The sequence below is a fragment of the Hippopotamus amphibius genome, chromosome 12, assembly GCF_030028045.1.
Source record: "Hippopotamus amphibius kiboko isolate mHipAmp2 chromosome 12, mHipAmp2.hap2, whole genome shotgun sequence".
In the NCBI taxonomy this organism is placed as follows: Eukaryota; Metazoa; Chordata; class Mammalia; order Artiodactyla; family Hippopotamidae; genus Hippopotamus; species Hippopotamus amphibius.
Genome location: NC_080197.1, coordinates 89,126,037 through 89,146,854, shown reverse-complemented (window position 1 = coordinate 89,146,854; position 20,818 = coordinate 89,126,037). Strand labels below are relative to the sequence as shown.

Below are 20,818 nucleotides of genomic sequence, written 5' to 3'. Positions count from 1 at the left end.
TTTCATATAATTATAGAACAGGAAGCCACTCAGAAGTGACACCTGTAGTCTTAGTGGAGAAAAATATAAGATGATGAGGCAAGTTGATGGGAAAAGAATGGGAACTAAACTAGCCTGAGGTAGTTCCAAACATTTCTGTAAGTGTGGACTACCCACAGAATCACAGAATATTACAGCACGTAGCAGGTTAGAAGAGCCAACCCTTTGGAGATTAATCTGCATATGATCATAAAGTTAGTGACTGCATACAAATTACAACCTAAACATTCTTCCCAATCCATGGCTCTTTCTATTACCGCATGCTAAATCATTTTATTTATTTTTTGGACCACTTTTAAAGTCTTTATTGAATTTGTTACAACATTGTTTCTGTTTTATGTTTTGGTTTTTTGGCCCCAAGGCATGTGGGATTTTAGCTCCTCCACCAGGGATTTAACCCGCACCCCCTGCATTGGAAGGCGAAGTCTTAACTACTGGACCCTTAGGGAAGTCCTGCTAAACCATTTTATAAATAAGTGACAGATCTTGAGGTAGTCCTATTAAGACTTCTTTCATACGTCTTAGCAGCCAAACAAAAAGCTATCAAGGGAACACTTCGCAGTTGTACTAAGTAATTTTTCCCCCATCATTACTCAGTTGCAAACCAAAGCCCCTTTGCCTACATGAAATTATTTTCTCCTCGATATGTCTAAGTTGTCCAGAAAAAGAAGTTAAAAGCCTAACTGGTGGAACTAGGTTAATAAACATACCCTTGTAACAGGCTTCGTAGCAGATTTAAAAGAGGAGGAGACTAGGGATATATATATTTATAATCTTATCACATAATTCTGAAAAGATTGGGCACTTCATTAAGTACATAGCACTATTAGAACTTCAATCTGAGGAAACTGAATGATGATAACAGGAATTCTTTATGGTCAAATAACGAAGTGCACACCTAAAGGAAGGCTGCTTGAGCCCTTCTTGGCATAGGTACAGACTAAGCAGAGTGACCACCTGACTACCTAGTCTTGCCAGGGAGCTTGCCCAAAGAATTTAAGCCTTAGATTTCGGCTTCAAATATATTTCCAAATGCTGAACTTACTAAAAGGTTTCTATCTGGTAATTCTCCAGATTATTCTTTCCTCTTTTTTTTTTTGTTTCATAAAGCCAAATTCCCTGGGTCTCCTATTAAGGGGAAAAAAAATCCTATCAACCAATAAACTAGCAGTGGCTTTTTCACATGTCACTCTTTCAGGCCATCCTGTAACTGTCATCACTAGTTTTTTTTTTTTTTTTTAAACAAACCTACACTTTTACTATTTATCATATTTAAAGTTTCAAAACACACCTGTTTGGCTTGGGTGGGGAGGGGTGAGGAGACATTTTTTTCAGGTTTAGTTTTAAAATATTTGCTCATTTTCTACTGTCCAATAATTTCAGCACTTCGAAAGGTCCCTGGGACACTTTGCCTCTCTTCTCTCCCTGTCCCCCAACTGCCCTCATGGACCAGCAGTCATCACTAACTTTTCTTATTGTATTAAGAATAATGCCAATTTAAAAGCCTGGTGCCCATTAGAACAATCCCATGTTAAACTTCCTTTGCACTGCTGAGATAGGTGAAGAGAGAAGCAAGCAAGAAATCAAAGAATGTTAGAGATTATGTCCAGAAACGTTAAATGATTTGCCTGAAATCACAAAGATGGGGCAAAGGGAAGACAAAAATCCAGGCATCCTCACTTCCAAGCAAATGCTCTTTCAGCAAACATCACAAAATTTCACATTCTTTAACATATCCTTTATTCAAGGATTCATACACTTTGGCAAGATAAAAGTAATCCCTAGCTAACTCTGGGGAATCCACATTTTTTTATAATTTCAATAATTAAAGCCCCACATTTACATTTTACTACAAATACATTCAGCTTCTTCAGCATGCTTTCTTTTTGCCACTTCGCAAATACAATGGGAGAAGGAATATTTTACCCCAAGATTCATGAAATGTTGGACCTGGAACCTCTGATGCCACCAAACTCTTCAAAGCATAACAATATTTTCCCTCTAAGAAGAGTATTCTAGTAACTCATTTTCTACTTCACATTGGTCACTTAATTTACAAAAGGAACATAAGTAGTTACAGGTATTCAGGTGAAGTCAGGTAAGTAGCTGAACACAACAGGAAATCTAAAAGAAAAAAAAAGATGGCAAAGTCCTGACAATAACAGAATGTAATGAGTATGGTAAAACATTTATAAGTTTACATACATGCAAAGAGGTGATTATAAAAGTGAATGTTCAGAGCTATGATGAAGTTATTTGAAAATATATATTGATGAGAGGCACTGTACAATTAGCTTTATGTAGGACCAAGATGTAGAAAGGACAGTTTATGAGAAGGGTGTGGAAGTGATCATATGATCATTCTATTATGAACTCTGGAAAATTACGTATATGAAACAGTTTGCACTATATTATTATGTACTTTTTTGTTTTTTCATATTTTTACAATGAATCTCTCCAATTAGACCCTAACACCTGAAACACCAAAGATTCACTTTCTTTCATACACAAACATTTACTGTGCACCAATAACCTACAGGGGACTGGTCCCTGATGCTGAGAATCTCACTGTCCACGGGAGGAAACCAGATTCATCAACAGATACAGCAAAACAGTAAAGCTGGTGCAACTGGCAGGAGGTGAAGGAGTCAGGTTTAAAAAAAGGAAAGACTTCCAAAGCAGTAGTGAAGAGTTACATCACCTTAGCTTGAGGCAGAAGAACCTGTTTTTTAGAACCTGTTTTTTAATGCATTTGCTCCCTCTAGATTTGTCATCAGGTGGGTGATATGAAGACCATCTTTGCAGCTGGGATAACTAATTGCAATTAGGCAAGAGTGAATGAGGCTTCTCAGGATAAAAACAAGGCTCCCAAAATGGGACTAGAGAGAAAAAAGGGAATCTCTAAATTGGAAGGTTAAGGGATCGTGCTTAAAGAGACGCTTAAGGTTTCACCCTAACTGTAATTTTAAATTCAGTGTAATCTATCTTGCAACACGAATCCTTAACACAAATTATCTTTAGGAAGAATATTTAGGAGATGATGCGATCTACTACATCCAAAAACATCCAGTTGGAGGAAGGTCCCTACATCAAACAGTTGGTGCCCTATAAAAAGCTTATATGAATTTCATAAGAATCACCACCACCCCAGATATAATAAGTGAACCAAACGTGAGGTGAAGTGACTTTAACAAGGCTGACATGAAAGTGATAAAGGAGCAAGTTATTGCCAACAAGACAGTGGAAATACTGCAGAGGCACCGATAAAGAGAAATCACCAAGCTCAAGAGAAACTGGGCATATATTCAGTTAGAAAGAGACGGTTCAAGGGAATTACCAGGAGGCGATGAGCCAGGTAAGCAAACGGTGGTAGTTAAGGGGATTTTCATAACCTGGGCAGGAGGGTCCAGACGTTTCTTTCTGGTGGTGGCACTAGCGGTATCACATCTCGGGGAAATACCACAGAGTAAAAGAGTTGGAGAAATGTTTACGTGAGACGCAGAAGTAGTCGAGAAATATCTTTCAGGTCTCAAGGAAGGCGGGAGGTGAAGCAGGTATAACAGAAAAGCTGAGCTTCCCTGTGAAAACAGCTTTCCCCTGAGAGAAGACCTGCTCTGGCGGGAAAGCCCCGAAATCCCAACCGGCCTTTTTCTCACAAGTAGGGCTGGGCGCTGAGATGGGGCCGGCCGTGGCCGCAGGGAGACGGCCTCTCCTCGACTCCGGAGAAAGAGGCCTCAAGATACGGCCTCGGGAAACCTAACTAACGGCCACCGGCCAGATCGCGGCCGGCAGACGGCAGGGGGGAGGGGAGGTGGTCCCAGGGGGCGGGGCAGAGGGAAAAGCGCCGTCCCCACAGCCGTCCCCGCTTCCGTCCAGCCCAGCCCAGGCTGCCGGGCTCGGGCCCGCACTGCCTCCCGGCCCAAGCTCCCTCCATCCTCACCCCTCCCCCAGCTTCCCGCCGCCACTCACCGAACCGGAACCGGCTGCTATGCGAAGGGGTTTCCGGCCGGGCGCGGAACGCAAAACCCGGGAACCGCCGCGAACCGGAACCGCCTCTACAACACCGGAAGAGCTGTTCGGTGGCTGTGGAGGATGGGGGTGGGGCGAGAGGTCAAAGAGCAGAGTTGAGGACCCGCGGAACGCCTGCGCAGTGTGGCGAGGCCTGAGAAGCCAGGGGATCGTCTAAGGCTGTAGTCATCATTTCCTCTTTCAGTTTGGGCTTTTTCTCGTTCTCGTTGTTAGTACACTGTTAGTGTGCCCTTCGTCCTTCGCTTTTCTCTGTTCCCTCGGCCCCTTTACCCGCCGCTTTCTAGTTCCGCTCGGCGACTTTTGCTTACGTTCTGGTTTCCATGGCAGCTTTTTGCTGTGGCCCTCGATCTGCGGGAACCTGTGGCCACCTTGACAGATACAGACCTGAGAGCTAAATCTAGCTCAAGCTAGAGTCATGTTTCATTGAGAATCACAAAACGTTAGTGCCTGTAGAGTTAATGGCGATCATTTAGTCTCAGAGTTTCAGAGAAGTGGAGTTTTTTCCAAAAGTTATAAAGTACACGGCAGATCTGGGAGTAGGAAGCAAGTTTCTTAACTTGCAGTCCTATATTCTTTGCACCACATCATGCTTGATTGGCCATTGGGGAAAAGCGAGGCCGGGAACATCTTGGGATCAGCGTAGGTTAGACTCTGGAAATGTGTAGAAACTTCCAGAACTCTGGAGGAGTTTGAGACACTCCTCCAGGAGGTGTGAGGAAAGCTATGCGAGACCAAACCCAGGATTCTGTCCTCTGAAGAACTAAATGGCTATGTTGTTGTTCCTGGGACTGAATTGGTTAACCTTTAATCTCTATTTTAAAGAGAAAATAATGAGAAGAAATATATTTATTCGTTTAGACTTGTTACCAAGTTCCTCAGCTTGGTGAGCCTCAGGACCCAGGCCCTGTCTAGAAGTCTTGGAGAAATGCTTCTGAGTAAGCACTTAAGACCCAGATGACAGCCACAGTCTGAGGTCAGACTTGGCTGAACTGCAGGCCCCCAGCCTTTTAGCTACCCTCAGCTGCTGCAGAAGATGCTTGCTGAGTTCAGGATATCTTGCCCTGTCAAATGTATAAAGGTAGATTATATGTATGACTTCATCTGTTGACATTTTATGCTGATGGGTCCTAAGGCTGATTAGTATTGAACACACCTGGTCCATTTCCCTTTTGTCCATCTTAATCATTCCACAGATCTGTTGATTTACATTAAACCCTGTCTCTATTTCTAGGAGAAAACCATGCATAAAAAGGAACTGCATCTGAAATTTTTCATGTGTGTGATTCAGTCTCGCCAGTTAGTCAGGACTCCTCAGACAATAGGTACCGTTGTCTCCTGATTATACTCCAGTGACAGAATGGGTTCTCTTGCAGGAAATCTCAGTACAGGATATGAGACTTACCAGTGTAGAGGTGGGCTTTAGCAGTCAACTGACCTTGTTTATTCCACCCCCACTATGAGAAAGTGTTTATGACTGCATCCTGTCTTTTCCTTGTACAAGTATCAGGTGAGATTTTGGCCTGATATGTGGGGACAGGCCCCAGACAGATAAGGAGGACATGGGAGTTGAGGGAGAACAGGATTTATAGCACATGAGCTTGTAGTTGATTTCTCTGTCCTTTGTGAATTATTTCAACCTTTCCAGGTTCATATGTGGGAGTCCTTGTTGCCATTGTAATTGATACTCCAAAACCTATAAGATAGAATCCCAAAGAAAAATGGCTTTCTCTTCTACCCTAGTCTTAAAGTCTCTAGTTAAGTGTTCTGCTTTTACATTATTTATATCAAAAGAATAGAACCTTTTGGAGGTAAGATAGTTGTTGGTAGGAGTCATCACTTTTCTAATTTTTCACTGGATTTATGCAAAAAATACCGTGGACAGCTAGCTGAGAGCCACAGAGAAAGTGAAAGAGAATAAAGAGCACTCCCTTCCCTGAATCCCACCTTGAGGGTGACCTAGAAATGTTGTTTCTCAGCTGGGGACGCTTCAACTTCCAGCATGCTCATGCAAGAGCCACCACCGGAGACAGACGCCTTGAAGAATCTAGAAACTACGGATGATCCAGACACCGTGGAAGGCATACCTGTTTTTAAAAATGGTGAGGCATGTGGTTAAACAAGGGGGAGGGATGTGGAAAGGAGTATTGGAAAGTTAAAAATTTATGAAAGCATTATAAATTAGGATAGACCTACTAAATTCGAAATATGAGTTGACAAGTGAGAAAGTTGTGTGTGTGTGTGTGTGTGTGTGAGAGAGAGAGAGAGAGAAATCTGTGAAACTATAGAAAGAGGGACAGTTCACTCTATGAAGAATAGCTTGATTTAGTCAATAGTAAGTCATTTGGCTCCCTCATAGCTGTAAGCTGCTAATCTGGTTTATCCTATTATTAAGAACCTTGATATATAAAAATGTGAAACTTAAAAAATAAATTAAGGAGTTATTATTATCACAAAGTGATTTCAAACATCGTAAAAAAATTCACCTTCAGAATCCATTTAATAACAAATTTCTTTTTAAATAGTGTCCAACTCAAGCAATTTATATGAAACTTCAGAAACACATTTCTGTGTTTGTTCTCAACTTAAGTATATCTGTATTGGAGTCAGTTCACTGCAAACATTTATTGAGTTCCCACTATGTGCCCAATAATATACTAGAAATGGTAGAGAGGTTGTAACATAACCTTGTCAGTGTCCTAGTAGTTTACAGTGTGGAAATGCCTTAGAGATTATTTAGTCCAACTGCTTATATTTTCAGAAGGCATTCAGGTCTAAAAAGGTTTCCTCAAGAAGTTAACAAATTCATTGGCGTAATTACTCCCAGCACCTATGAAATATATAGCAATATTTATTCAATAATTTTTGAGCATTTACTATTTGAAGTCATGGTACTAGACTCAGTAGAAGATGAGAAAATGAACTAGATGCTTTCTCGCTCCCCCAGGAGTTGACGATCAAGAAGGGAGATAATATGAGACAGTGTGTAAGTTAAGAGCTTGATAACTTTGGTTCAAAAATGTTGAATTTCAAAAGAGGATCCCTTGAAGAGGTAGGAAAGGGAGGCGCCAGCTGACTGCTTAGGCAGAGCTTCACTGAGCTCCAGCATGTCGTCAGGGCACCATGGACAAGGATCCAGTCCTAAGCTTCGAAATGGGTTACTCTCTAACTTAATTCAATCTCCTTAATGTACCCAGGGTTAACCAGACTCACGAGAAAATGGTTTGTATACAAGAATCCCAGTTTATTACACTGTTGGAACAATACATATCTATATATGGCAACTGTGTGTGGTCTGTGTCCCTTTAATCAGACTTGCTTTGCCCACGCATAGAAAGCTGGTAGGTGAAGAAATAAGCTTAGCTGCTTGACTTGTCCTACAGTTTCCTGAATTTGTACAGATTATTTCTTATTTGCCCTCTTCTTCCCTGCTTTTCCTATTCTCATTCTGCTCTATACCTAATACTCACCTCAGACCCCCCTTGCTCTGATGACCCATTTGGACCTGCTTCTGTGGTTTGAACTCAGCATTATTCCACGGACAAAATTTTGATGTTCAACTTCTGCCTTTAAGCATTGAGGCCTCAGGTAAGAGCTACATTTAACCCTTCCAGCTCTCCCACTAGAGATTGAGAATCAAATATATTCCCAGTTTGCCTCATTGGGACCTCCATTCCTCCTTTTCTGCCTTTCTCCCTGCCTCCTTCCCTCCTTCCTTCCCTCCTTCTTTCCTCCTTCCTTTTCATCCTTCCTCTCTATCTCCCTCCTTCTCTCCCTCCTCCTTTTCGATCCTTCCAAGAAAACTTGTTTAGCACATACTATGTCAGGCACTGTACTTGGCACTGGGACTAAAGTAAACAAAATGAGTACATTGCCTGCCCTCATGAAGTTTAAGGTCTTGTGGGAGTAAGACAGTAATCACATAATCACACATGTGGTTAGATAATTAGATTGATGCTAGTACAATGAAGGAAAATAATACCAGGTAATCAGAGTGTAAAACAAGAGACCTAACCTGGCCTGAGAAGTCAGAAAGATCCTTTCTTAGGAAGACCTGAGAGATGAGTGTGCACTAGCAGGCAAAGGGGGAAGAGAAGCTTTCTGGGAAAAAGGACAGTAGGCTCTGAAATGAGCAGTGGTTTGGCTCATTGGAGGAGCAGAGAGGCCAGTACAGCTTGAGTGAGGGGAGGAGTAGCTGAAGAGCCAACTATAAAGATAGTAGAAGAGCCAAATCATGCTATGCCTTCTAGGTCTTACCACTCCCAAGCTATGGGAAGTCACTGAAGAGTGACAGAATCATATTTGTGTTTTAAAAAAGATAATTTTGGCTTCTGTGTTGAGGATGGATTGGAGGGGGCAAGAGTGGTTACCTGCTTTGGTGGGATGGATAATGGCACTGCCTTGCTCCATTCCTTGCATCTAGGCAATGCAGCCTGGTAGGGCATGAGTGAGGAAGTCAGACACCAAATAGCTTGGTTGGCAGAGGTGAGCTCAGAGCTACTGATGCCAAAGAACCCCCAAATCCTGGCTTGATGTCCCTCTGTTGCTGCTGCAACCCTGAAAAATTCATAGGGACTCCCTTCAAGATGTTCTGCTCCTTGCTCTAAGTGAAGCTATATATGGAGGTGATGAGCTCTAGTCCTCAAGAAAAATGGAATACATTTTGTTTCTAGTCTCATACCTGAGAGGCAAGCAGCTGCAGCTGCTATTTTCTCCAACTCGCTGCTCATCAGCATAGATGAATCAGCCTGTACTACAGTGAGGCAGGTTGTCTGTGTGTGTATCTGTTTCTGGCCTATAGGGGATCAATTCTCAACATAAGGAAGTCACTCGGTCCCGCAGTGGGGCACAGCAAGGGAGTAAGTCACCTAGGCCCTGACCATTGTAAAGAAACATGGTTAGTATTCCCAGACAACTAAGAGTGTGCGACGTCTACCTCCAGGACAAACACTCGGGTAGCAGGCAGTTTTGAGGGCCAGGCTCTGGTTTAACAGATCCAGGTGCCCACTAGATCTAAAGCCTCCCCTGTGCACAAACCACCTCCTGTTCACTGATGGGCAAAAAGCCTTGGTAACCTTTGACTACTGAGACCATTTCTTATTGGGCTGCAAATGAGGGGAGCATGTCAAGAGAGTAGTGTTACACCCATCTGCCTCTTGTGTCACAGTTCCCCACACCCCAGCCTGGAAGCATAAGACCTACCTATCATATTCTTTGCTTCATCTAGGCTTTCTGTCACCAGCATTGCCCAGGTCCCTACCACCCTCTGTTCCTTTGATAATACATTCACACCTCGGTGGTTTATGCAGACCAGGATGCGACGTTATCCCAGCATTATGAGTGGAGCTGATGTGTAGAGATGATTGCTCCCCACAGCCCAAATTCCTTCCAGGCAGGTGTACTCGCTTTCTGCATCAGAGACAGGATTCTGTATATATAGATGCTATGCTATAGTGATCCAAGAACATGTATTCTTTCTCCTTTTTTTCCCCCCTCTGTCCTACCCGGTTATGTTGGGATCTTTGCAGTCCTTTCTGGTGTCCGAGGTCATTTGCTGGTGTTCAGCTGGTTCTCTGTGTGAATTATCGCGTCTTTTGGTGTATTCCTAACGCATCTGTGGAGAGGGATGCATTCCACGTCCTTCTACTTCGCCGCCATTTTTTCTCTCCTCTAAGAACCTGTATTCTTTTTTTTTTTTTTTTGGCACATGGGCTTAATTGCTCCGCGGCATGTGGGATCTTCCTGGAGCTGGGATTGAACCCGTGACCTCTGCATTGGCAGGCGGATTCTTAACCACTGCGCCACCTAGGAAGCCCAGAACCTGTATTCTTGCTGAAGGAAAATCAGTGGGAGCTCTGCCTCTGTCAACCTAGTCATTATCTCAACCTAGTCGCCATTCAACATTGACCTCCCGATCCCAACCTCCCAGAACCAGCTCCAAAGAACTTGTGTTTTTGTGAAGCTAAAATTCTCAGGGCTTTTATAGTGTCAACTAAATTAGAAAGGTCATTGAGTGGGAAAATAGCCTTACAGATGCTCTTCTTCCAGTCAAATATGCAAGGATACCAGTGGACCTGTGGAACACTTTTTTCATCTTCTGTTGATTAATAGAAATTATCTTATTTATCCTCTTGGACTACCCTACTCTGGGTGGTCCCCAGTTAAACTACCTTTCATTTAATGCAGGGAAATGTATTTAAGAGCCTGAAGATATATTCCTTGGGCTTGCTAAATAGCGAGGCCTTTCACATTATGCTCGATGAGGTGTTAGCAGATCCGAAGTAGAATATTCACTCCCAGTATTGTCTTATATAATGATTATTTGTCTTCTCTTCTCTGATATCCCCCCAAACTTGCTTGTTTAAGAAAAGAAAACGTGTATCTGGTCCAAGCTTGAGTCTTCATACCTCAGCTAAAGACTTTATTTACCTCTGCCCTTATCAAGACTTGAAAGTTGGTGCTTCAGCCTGCAGTGGGGGTCATCTTGCTACCTATAATCTCTTTATTGAAAAGTTAGCCTAGCTTTCTCAAGAAGGTGATCCTCATTGGCAGAAATGACTCCATAGGAACCACCCAGGCCTTTGAGACATGCAGATTTATTCTTCTAGATGGTGTTCCTAGACCTCCACAATTTAGAACAATGGCTCTCAAACTTCATTGTGCATCTGAATCACTTGGAGGGCTTGTTAAACCACATTATTGTGCCTCAGCCCGAGAGTTTCTGATTCAGTAGGTTCCTGGTACAGCCCAAGAATTTTCATTTCTGACAAGGATCCAGATGATGCTGAATCTGCTGGATTGGAACCAAGAACCTTTGTCTTAAGCCAATGCTCTGTGTCAGAAACTTTAGTATTAGTTGCTAGTAGAGGCTGCAATGTCTCCAGGAGCCATCCTATCCCAACTAGAGCTAAAGATGACTTTCCAACACAGAGAATGGTTTCATGCTTGTGCCCAGGGTCCATCCTCAGGGAGCTTCCATTCTAGTGGATGCAAACAGACAATAGCATATTAGGTAATAACTAGATGAGATCCAGGGGTTGTGTAGAAGTGAGGGGACCAGATAGATATTTGTTTCAACCCAGAGAGAGACCCATACCTAACTGCTGCATGTGTTTCACAATATGAACCCGCCAAGTTATAGTAACCCATTTACAATTCTGAATCTAGTCCAAAGGAAATCTTGGTGATCTTCTGGTTTGATACTGCTAACTTCCTGCCTCAGAACCTTTGCATTTGCTTCTCCCCATCTGAAAGCTGTACCTCCAACTGGTAGCATGGTTTTCTTTCTTGTTTGTTCAGACTTCTTCCTAGAATGTCATTTCAGCAAGCTTTTTCCAGAACACCCTACTTAAGATAGCACCCTTGTCACTCTGCTTCTCTGCCCTGCTTTATTTTTCTTCAAAGCACTTATCACTAGTTAACTAATTTGTTCATTATCTGCTTTCCTCACTATTGTTTAAGCTCCGTGAGGATAGATGGGGTTTCTTTTTCCAATCCTGGATCCCGTTGAGTCTAGAAAAGTGCCTAACATGTAATAGGTGCTCAATATTTGTTGACTGAACACAGGAAACCTATAGTACTATAGTACTGCTATTTTCACTTCTCCAGGGTTAGAGTTACACCTGGATGACTGATATACCTACTTCTCATTCCTAAATGTCCTGGTATACCATCACTAGCATCATCAATATAATCTTTATCTTCTCCTCACGGTGGTGGATCTGTACCCATTCCATAGTCATGACACCATCCTAGTGGTAGTGAATGGACTCACAAGAATGGCGTACAGCATCTTGTTTATTGCCCCTCATCTATACCAGCCTTTAGTAATCATTGTCAAAGAGATCTTCTGTCTTCATGAACTGCTCAACTTCCTGGCAGTAATGTCTATGTTTATCCTAGTTTGGCGGGTCCTCTCCAAAGCTCTCTATATCTTTACTTACCTACCATTACTTCACAGGGTTAATGGGCAGAGCATGTGAACCAGGTACTTTAGGATACCTCAGCTGGTTTATTCAAGTGCTCTTCCTATCTAGCTGCTGCAGAATTCTCTTTAAACATCTTATACTTCTCTCCCCCAGCATACCTTAGTTCATAATAATTATAATTTTTGCCCCTAGTATTTGCCTGGACTTCATGCCAATATCCCAAATAGCTGTCTGATACCTAGAGAGCTCTGGGGAGTCTAAGAGAAGCTTCTAAATGTCTTCCTGTGCTGTAAGGATCTATGTAAAGAATACGTCTTTCATTGCTTGGTACCAGCGTATGACATACGAGGTGAGCTATCATATAAGGTGGCTCTCCTTTGTGCGCATTAGCTTACCTGATATGCTGAAAACAAGAAGACCACCACCAGATAGCACAAGGTAGAAGAAATAGTGGACTTTAACCACATGGCCTTCTGGGTCCAACTGACTTTCTTCTTATGAGTTCAAGTCTTTTTTTCCCCTCACTCTCTGCCAAGTCCCCTAAAGCCTGAATTCTAGCTACCAACCCTGACAACTGAAGAAAGCTCATTATAGTTTGGACAAAGTTCTAGATTTTCAGCAGAACCCTAGCTAATTCCTATCCCTGAGTCATTAGAATGGACACAAGCCCCCCTTGAGAAGCCTATGTGAGGATCCCATGTTCTTTTTCAGTGCAAACCCAGGACATTTCAGCTTTCTTCTCTGGAAGAGGGGTTCAGGGTGTCCTTTTCCAGCCCCATTAAACCATATCAGCAATGAAAATAACCTTGTAATGAGGGCAAACTCAGCTACTGGCTTAGTTTGGTTGCCTCAAGATTTTTTTTGGTACCATCTCTTGTTTGCCTAATTTGCTGCTTTGTTTTTGTGACCCCTGGTCCTTAACTCTGCTAAGCTGTGCACCTTACTCTTGACACTTTCCTTAGGCACCCTAGCTTGTATGACAACGTTTAGACCCCTTTCTCAACCTCTTCTTCCTTAGTCACCATGCTGTGTTTACCTATAGGCTTCACACACCAGCACCCTGCCCTGAGAGATGCTTCTCAGCCTCCCCTATTAGAGGCCTGAGGATTGGGTATATACCATATTTTCTAGAACTTCCCAGATCTCAAGCATTCTCTTCTGTCATTAGTCCACCATCAAATTATACATCCAAAGTTTGATTCATAAGTCAACCATATCTCACTAAAGTGCCCTTTCCAAGTCGTTAAACATCCTGGGAAACAATATTTGAGATTTAAAAGTTGTTTGATAAACAGAAAATTATGAAAAAGCGAAATGTCTGGTTTTAGAGTTTAAGATTAAAATTAAGGAAAATCCATTTATAAGGAGCTATCATGGTTTTATCATATCATCTGTCTCTCTAATGCTGGAATATATACGTACCCACTGGTGCTCTTCTCTCGAACAGGACTAAATAAATACTGCTAAATACTTAATATCCAGGTCCCATTTTTTTTCTTACTCCATTTTCCCTCAACTAATATATTTATAGCATAAGAATTTGATATAATTGTTAATTGGGTTATTGACTCCTTCAATTAGATCCCAGGTCCAATGAAATATAAACTTCTTATGAACCTTGGATAGTCCCTCTAAATAAGCTTCATGGGAGCTTCTTATACCTCAGTACCTGGCACAGTGGCTGGCACATAATGAGTCCTCAGTAAATATTTGTTGAATGTATGAATAAATTAATAACAAATAGAGGTTTCTCAAAATTCTTATCAGGAAGACATTTGCAGCTATTTCTTAATATGAAGTATTTCTTACATTAGCTACTCTCTATTTTGTGTTGGTTTTTCACTAATTTAGCTCTCAGAGAATAATATCTTCAAGTTTGGGGATTGTACCAGGATGACCGTAGGCAAGGCCTAAGTTTTTTTTTTTTTTTTTTTGGATGTGTTGGGTCTTCGTTGCTGCGTGAGGGCTTTCTCTAGTTGTGGTGAGTGGGGGCTACTCTTTGTTGCTGTGCATGGGCTTCTCTGTGCAGAGCACGAGCTCTAGGTGCGTGGGCTTCAGTGGTTGCAGCACACAAGCTCAGTAGTTGTGGGTTGCGGACTCTAAAGTGCAGGCTCAGTACTTGTGGCACATGGATTTAGTTCCTCCGTGGCATGTGGGATCTTCCTGGACCGGGGATCAAACCCGTTTCCTCTGCATTGGCAGGTGGATTCTCAACCACTGCACCACCAGGTAAGTCCCAAGGCCTAAGTACTTCTGAGAATATTCTTCTTTTCTGTGATCCCCACCTCCAACTGACCTGAAGGTTCCCTAGGTGACTTTTGAGATGTTTCTTTGAATTGTGCTCTTATAGTCTTCTAGGAACCCCTAAGGGTGATTGATCCCTGGACAGAAAAAGGGATCTAAAAGCAGCGGTCCCCAACCTTTTTGGCACCAGGGACTGGTTTCGTGGAAGACAATTTTTTCCACCGACTGGAGGTGGGGGGTGGGGAGATGGTTCAGGAGGTAATGCGAGAGATGGGGAGTGGGATGGAGAGTGGCAGATGAAGCTTTGGTCTGCAGCCTGGGGGTTGGGGACCCCTGATATAAAGGATCAAGTATCTTGGGATAAGGTTATGAGTAAGTGACATTTCCTTGTCTTCACCTACTTAAGGTGGACTCATTAATGCAGTAATTCAGTAAGAACACTTTCAATGAAGATATAGGAGTGGGTAGTGGGTAGAAAAGGAAGGGGTGGATTGACTTTTAAATTTTAGCCTTTAGATTCATTGTTGGAGTTAAAAACCTTAGAATGTATGGGGAGCTTTTCCAGCTTCTCCTTTTTCAAATTTTAAATACATATTTATTGAGATATAATCCACATGTCATAAAATTCACCCATTTAAAATGTATGATTTGGGCTTCTGTCTACCAGTTCCTCATGTAAGGAGCTTGAAAGTCACACTCCATACTAACAGCAAGTAATAGTAAGAAGACTCAAAAACTAACAACTTTTCTTGAATCCATAAGAGAGGGGAGGACACAGGGCAAACTGTTGAACCCAAAATTGGAGAGACAAACATGTGAATACAGTTCATCACAGCTTACTGGAGCAGAGACCCAGGAATGGAAACCTCCTGGGGAAGTAGTGAAGGGGTAGGAAAGCCTGAACTGTAATTGACAAATGTCTGGAGGCTCAGCACAGACAGCTCTGGGAGTTAAAAACTATAGGGGGATCCAGTCAAAGAGGGGCCCTCACAATATTGTGAGATTTCCTTTCAGAAGTTTGACCAGATTCCCACAGTAAATATCGGACAAAAATCTCCTTGGCCTTCCAGCAGGGGGAGGAGAAGAGGAACGATTTTGAAATAAACCAGAGTGTTACCAAGTCCAGCTTTGTACTGCTGGCCTCAGGACAGGCCAATAAATTGAGACAAATTGTTGAGGCAAGGAAAGCAGCAGACTGAGAAGATGGTGCATTAGTGTCCCACAAAGCCATCTTCCCTGAGTTAGAAGTCAGGCTTCTTTTATACTTAGAAGGGGGTAAAGTCCTGATTCCTACATGTGTTAATTTCTTCCTTGCTGCAGCCAAGGTCAGAAGCTTTCCTGTGAGCTAAACAAAAGTATATTAACTTCATGTTCATTACATGGGAGGCAGGGTTCTCAGAGGTGGCCCATTACCTATAATTTAGGTTTATAGGCAGCATCCCCATTAGTGATTGTTAGCAAAAGCAATAGACTACAAAGGTTAAAGAAACATTCAATATGGAGTCAGATTTGTTCTTCCCTTTACAAGAGCACTTTTTCTTCTTAACAAGGCCTGCTTCCAGGAGAAACTAGTTAACCAGAGCCTGACTTACAGGGGTAAGTTATCAGAGTCTAACTGACCTGAGGAAGGGAAATACCCAACTCCAGCCCACTCTACCTGTCCTAGCCCACCTAAGAGGGGGTGGGGAGAAAAAAATTCTGAGAAACACTTGTGAAATTCATAGTCCAGAAGCATAGGCACAGTAAAAGACTGCAATCTAATCACAGCACTATAGAATGCTTTCCCTCCCCCATACCTCACCACCACATCATTAAGGCCTATTTATAGCACTTTTTAAAACCTAGTATGTCATGTCTGGCTACGAAGAAAAATTATAAGGCATATAAAAAGGCAAAAAACCCCCACAATTTGAAGAGACAGAGCAAACGTCAGAACCACACATGTCAGGGATGTTGCAATTATCAGACCGGGAATTTATAAACACCTATGATTAATGTGCTAAGGGTTCTAATGGACAAAATAGCATGTAAGAACAGACAAGCAATGTAAGCAGAGAGATGGAAATCTTAAGAAATAGTGTTATTTGAAAGTGGACTTGGATTAGTTGTGAATGTATATTGCAAACTCTAGGGAAACCACTAAAAAAAGTGATAAGGCATTACTGATATGCTAAGAAAGGAGGGAAAATAGTCACATAAAGTTAAACCACAATTAAAACCACAGAAGGCACAAAAAGAGTGGAAGACAAAAATAGGAACAAAGAACAAGGACAACGAATAGAAAATGGTTGTGAATATGGCAGATATTAAGCCAGTACTCGTTTTGAATGTCAGTGGTGTAAATGTACCCATTAAAAGACAGATTGTCAGAGTTGATCTGAAAACATGACTCAACTATGTGTTGTCTACAAAAAAACCCACTTTAAATATAAAGATATCTAGAGATAAAAAATAAATGGATGGAGAAAAATATCCCATGCTAACACTAATCAAAAGAAAGCAGGAGTAGCTGTATTAATTTTAGACAGAGCAGACTTCAAAGAAAAGTTATCCGGGATGAAGAAGGGCATTACATAATGATGAAGGGGTCAGTTCTCCAAGAAGATATAATAATTCTTAATGTCTGTGTGCCTAACAACACAGCATCAAACTATGTGAGGCAAAAACTGATGGAACTAAAAGGAGAAACAGAGGAACTGACTATCAGAGTGGGAGGCTTCCACCTCTTGCTCTCTGAGGCGGACAGATGTGGCATACGGAAAGTAAGTACAGGCATGGTTAAGCTCAGTGCCATCGTGAACTGAATGTTGCTGACATCAACAATTCATTCAACAGCAGCTGAACATAAATTTTTCACAAGGTCACACGATTCACCCATACATATTCATTCATACATTCATGCATGCATGATAACATAGTCACCAAGATAGACCACACTCTGGGCTATAAAAAACATCTTAACTAATTTAAAAGAACAGAAATTATACAATGGCTGCTCTCAGAGCACCATGGAATTAAACCAGAAATCAATAACAGGAAGATAACTGGAAAATACCCCAATACTTGGAGCTTAAACAACATAGTTCTAAATAACACGAATCAAAGAAGAAATCTCAAGAGAAATTTAAATGTATTTTGAACTAAATGAAATGAAAAATACAGCTTATTAAAATCTGTCAGATGCAGAGAAAGCAGTGCTTAGAAGGAAATTTATAGCATTGAATGGATATATCAGAAAAGAAGATGATCTAAATCTCTTACAGTTTCCTAAGTTTCCATCTTAGGAAACTATAGGAGAAGAGAAAATTAAATCCAAAGTAAGCAGAAAAAAAAAATAATTAGAGCAGAAGTCAATAAAGTTGAAAACAAGAAATCAGTAGAGAAAATTAATGAAAGCAAAAGCTGGTCCTTTGAACAGATCCATAAAGTTAATAAATCCCTAGCTAGGTTAACTAAGAAAAAAAAGAGAGAGGACACAAATTACTAATACCCAAAATGAAAGAGGGGACGTCACGACAGATCTCCTGGAAATTAAAAGGATAATTAAGGAATACTGTGAACAACTCTATGCCTACAAATTTGATAACCTGGATGAAATGGACCAATCCCTTAAAAGACACAATCTGCCAAAATTCACACGAGGAGAAACAGATGATTTGAATAGGCCTATATCTATTAAAGAAATTGAATTAATAATTAATAATCTTCCAAAAAAGAAAGCATCTTTTCATGCCCTTATTGTTTATTTGTATATTTTCTTTAGATAAGTGTCTCTTCAAACCCTTGCCCATTTTTCTTTCTTAATATCACAATTTTATTTGATATTTCATTGAACAGAGTATAATTTTGAAATTAATAGACTTTATTTGCTAGAGAAGTTTTAGGCTTACAGAAAATTGAGCAGATTGTACAGAGAGTTTCCATATACCCTGTCTGTCCTCTGTTCAGTCCCCCTATTAACATCTTCCATTGGTGTGGCACATTTGTTACAACTGATGAACCAATATTGATACATTATTATTAACTAAAGTCCATAGTTTACATTAGGGTTTACTCTTTGTGTCTACAGATCTATAACTTTTGACAAATGCATAAGGTCATATATCCTCCACTACAACATCATACAGAATAGTTTCACTGCCCTAAAAATCCCTTGCGTTCCACCTATCTATTGCTCCATCTCTACTCTAAGCCCTTGGCAACCACTTTTTGCTGTCTTTATATTTCACCTTTTCCAGAATATCATATGGTTGGAATCACACAGTTTGTAGCCTTTTCATACTGGCTTCTTTCGCTAAGCAGTAGGCATTTAAGGTTCCTCCGTGTCTTTTCTTGGCTTCATGGGTCATTTATTTTTATTGCAATATTCCATTGTATGGATGTACCACAGTTTGTTTATCCATTCACCTTTTGAGGGACTTTTTGGTTGCTTCCAGTTTCTGGAAATTATGAATAAAGCTGCTATAAACATTCATGTGTAGGTTTTTGTATGGATGTAGTTTTCAACTCATTTGGGTAAATATTTAGGAATGTGGTGGCTGGATCATATGGTAATACTATATTTAGCTTTGTAAGAAACTGCCAAACTCTTTTAAAGTGACTATACCATTTTGCATGTGTACCCACAAAGAATGAGAGTTCTTGTTGCTCCACATTCTTCGCCAGTATTTGGTATTGTCAGTTTTTTGTTTTTTGCTTTTTCATTCTAATAGATTGTAGTGGTATCTCTGTTTTAATTTGCAGTTCCTAATGACATATTTTGTTTTGCATCATTTCGTATACTTATTTGCCATCTGTCTATCTTCTTTGGTTAGATATATGTTCGGATCTTTCGCCCATTTTTAAATTCGGTTATTATCTTTTAATTATTGGGTTGCAAGAGTTATATATTCTCGATACCTGGTCCTTTATCAGATATATGATTCGCAAATATTTTCTCCCATTCTTCGGGTTGTCTTTTCACTTTTTTGATGGCAACATTTGCAATACAAAAGTTAATATTGTGTAGTCATGTGGTTTTATCTCCTAGTCACTTGCATTCTTATTATTTGCAAAATGTGCAGGAGCAGAAACAAAAGTAAGCAAGAGGGAGGGCAGTGGAAACAGCAAAGAGATGGGAGATGACTGTGGAGAGGCAGTGAACCAAGGCGCGGGTGGAGCAGTGGAAAGAGTGAAGAGGATCTGGGTAAAGGATGCCCCTCTTGCTCTGGTAGTATTGACCGGTGTTCCCAGGGTGGATTCTGTTTGCTTGTAGCCCAACAGATATACTAGCTTCACTCTCAGAATCCTGCACCCCCTTCTACAGCAGCCTTGAGAACGAGGCTGTCAAGGCAGGGGTCTTGCCTCTTAGTACTCTCATTCCTAGCTAGCTTCTCTGAATTTTCTCTGAGAAGCGTACATAAATGTAGAAGGAGTTTTTGAGATCCCTCCATAGAAAATACCAGTGATCAATGTTCCTCAAGGGCAGGTATTCTGTTTCACTTATCTTTTCATTTCTCAGAACCTAATACAAAACCTGGCACACAGACTTCCAATACATGTTTGTTCAAAGAGTGATAGAGGTGGGAGACAACAGACAGGGCCGGGGAGGGAGGCTTATTATTAGCTGCCGAGGATGTTTGAATGCAAGGAGTCTCAGGCAGCCCTGGCTAGGAAAAAAGTGCTTCTGATGACAATAAGGGAAACAACTAAATAAATCCTGATTCCCACTGTATACAGGAGCTGATGGGTCCCGAGATAGATGCGGGGACTCCAGAACCCTCTGGGGAGTGATGAGACTAAGCCGATGTCACATTTGATCTGTGTTCTCAGGGGGAGGGGGGACGGGGAGGAGAAAGGCGAGAAGGAGGAGGCGGAGTCTCCCTGCCAGCATCAGCTTAGTGGAGATTGGAAAGCCTCTCCTCTTTCCCCTCCCCTGTTGCCTCCACCTGGCTCCTCCCCGTGTTCGCCAAGCTCCCCTCCCCCTTTCCCCAAGGACAATCTGCAAGGAATCCCGGGCGGAGGAGAGCTAAGACTCTAAGGCAAGAGGGGCCCTTGGGTAAAGAGCGAGGGGGAGAGCTGAGAGCGAGGTGGGAATGAACGTGCTGTGAGGAGGCAGTGGGGGAGAACAGAGAGGAGCAGAAAGGAAAAGAAAAAAGGTGGTATGGCATCAGAAGCAGGCGCTGAGGCGGGGGATGGGTGAAGAATCCTAGCCCCTGGGGGGGATGGGTGAAGAATCCTAGCCCCTTGGGGGGATGGGTGAAGAATCCTAGCTCCTTGGCTCATTTCCCTCGGCTTGCATGCACTGCCCCTTTGCTTGGGAATCAGGGATGGGTGGGTGGTGCTCGGACCTAGTTGCCCTGGGCTGCCCGACTCCTACCCTGGCACTCATCCAGTTCTAATCAGTGCACCTATGATGCTGCCTCTCCTGTATTTCTCCCTCCCTAGTGCTTATCTACGCATCTGTGATTTTACATATAGGTTTTAACCTGTCTGTTTCTCTGTGTGCTACTGTCGATCTGTTTATTCATGGATCTGCTTGCATAGCTGTGACTCGTTCCTCTATAACAGTTTTAGAGATGCAGATGAATTTGAGCTGTGTT

General features: G+C 41.8%; 2 protein-coding genes across 9 annotated transcripts in view; one reads left to right on the top strand and one right to left on the bottom strand.

Annotated features, from left to right (window-relative positions):
• The window catches only part of SENP1 (SUMO specific peptidase 1), a 50,579-nt gene extending 46,493 nt beyond the window's left edge, over nucleotides 1-4,086 (bottom strand). For 3 of the 6 annotated variants that reach the window (XM_057701253.1, XM_057701255.1, XM_057701252.1), the window contains exons 1-2: nucleotides 3,377-3,995; nucleotides 2,118-2,163 (exon numbers count right to left, since the gene is read on the bottom strand). Coding sequence is in view for 1 of the 6 variants with exons in the window: in XM_057701250.1 (XP_057557233.1) it covers nucleotides 3,377-3,428 (52 nt within the window). In the remaining 5 variants the exon portion in view is untranslated. The other 3 variants (XM_057701251.1, XM_057701250.1, XM_057701254.1) reach the window with 3 other exon arrangements.
• Nucleotides 4,087-5,299: 1,213 nt separating this feature from the next.
• PFKM (phosphofructokinase, muscle) overlaps nucleotides 5,300-20,818 on the top strand; it is a 39,729-nt gene continuing 24,210 nt past the window's right edge. The window contains exons 1-2 of one of the 3 annotated variants that reach the window (XM_057701246.1): nucleotides 5,300-5,390; nucleotides 6,045-6,167. In XM_057701246.1, the coding sequence (XP_057557229.1) occupies nucleotides 5,309-5,390; nucleotides 6,045-6,167 (205 nt within the window). In that variant the 5' untranslated portion in view covers nucleotides 5,300-5,308. Of the gene's footprint in view, nucleotides 5,391-6,044; nucleotides 6,168-20,177; nucleotides 20,258-20,355; nucleotides 20,375-20,818 lie in introns of those variants that run through there. The other 2 variants (XM_057701247.1, XM_057701248.1) reach the window with 2 other exon arrangements.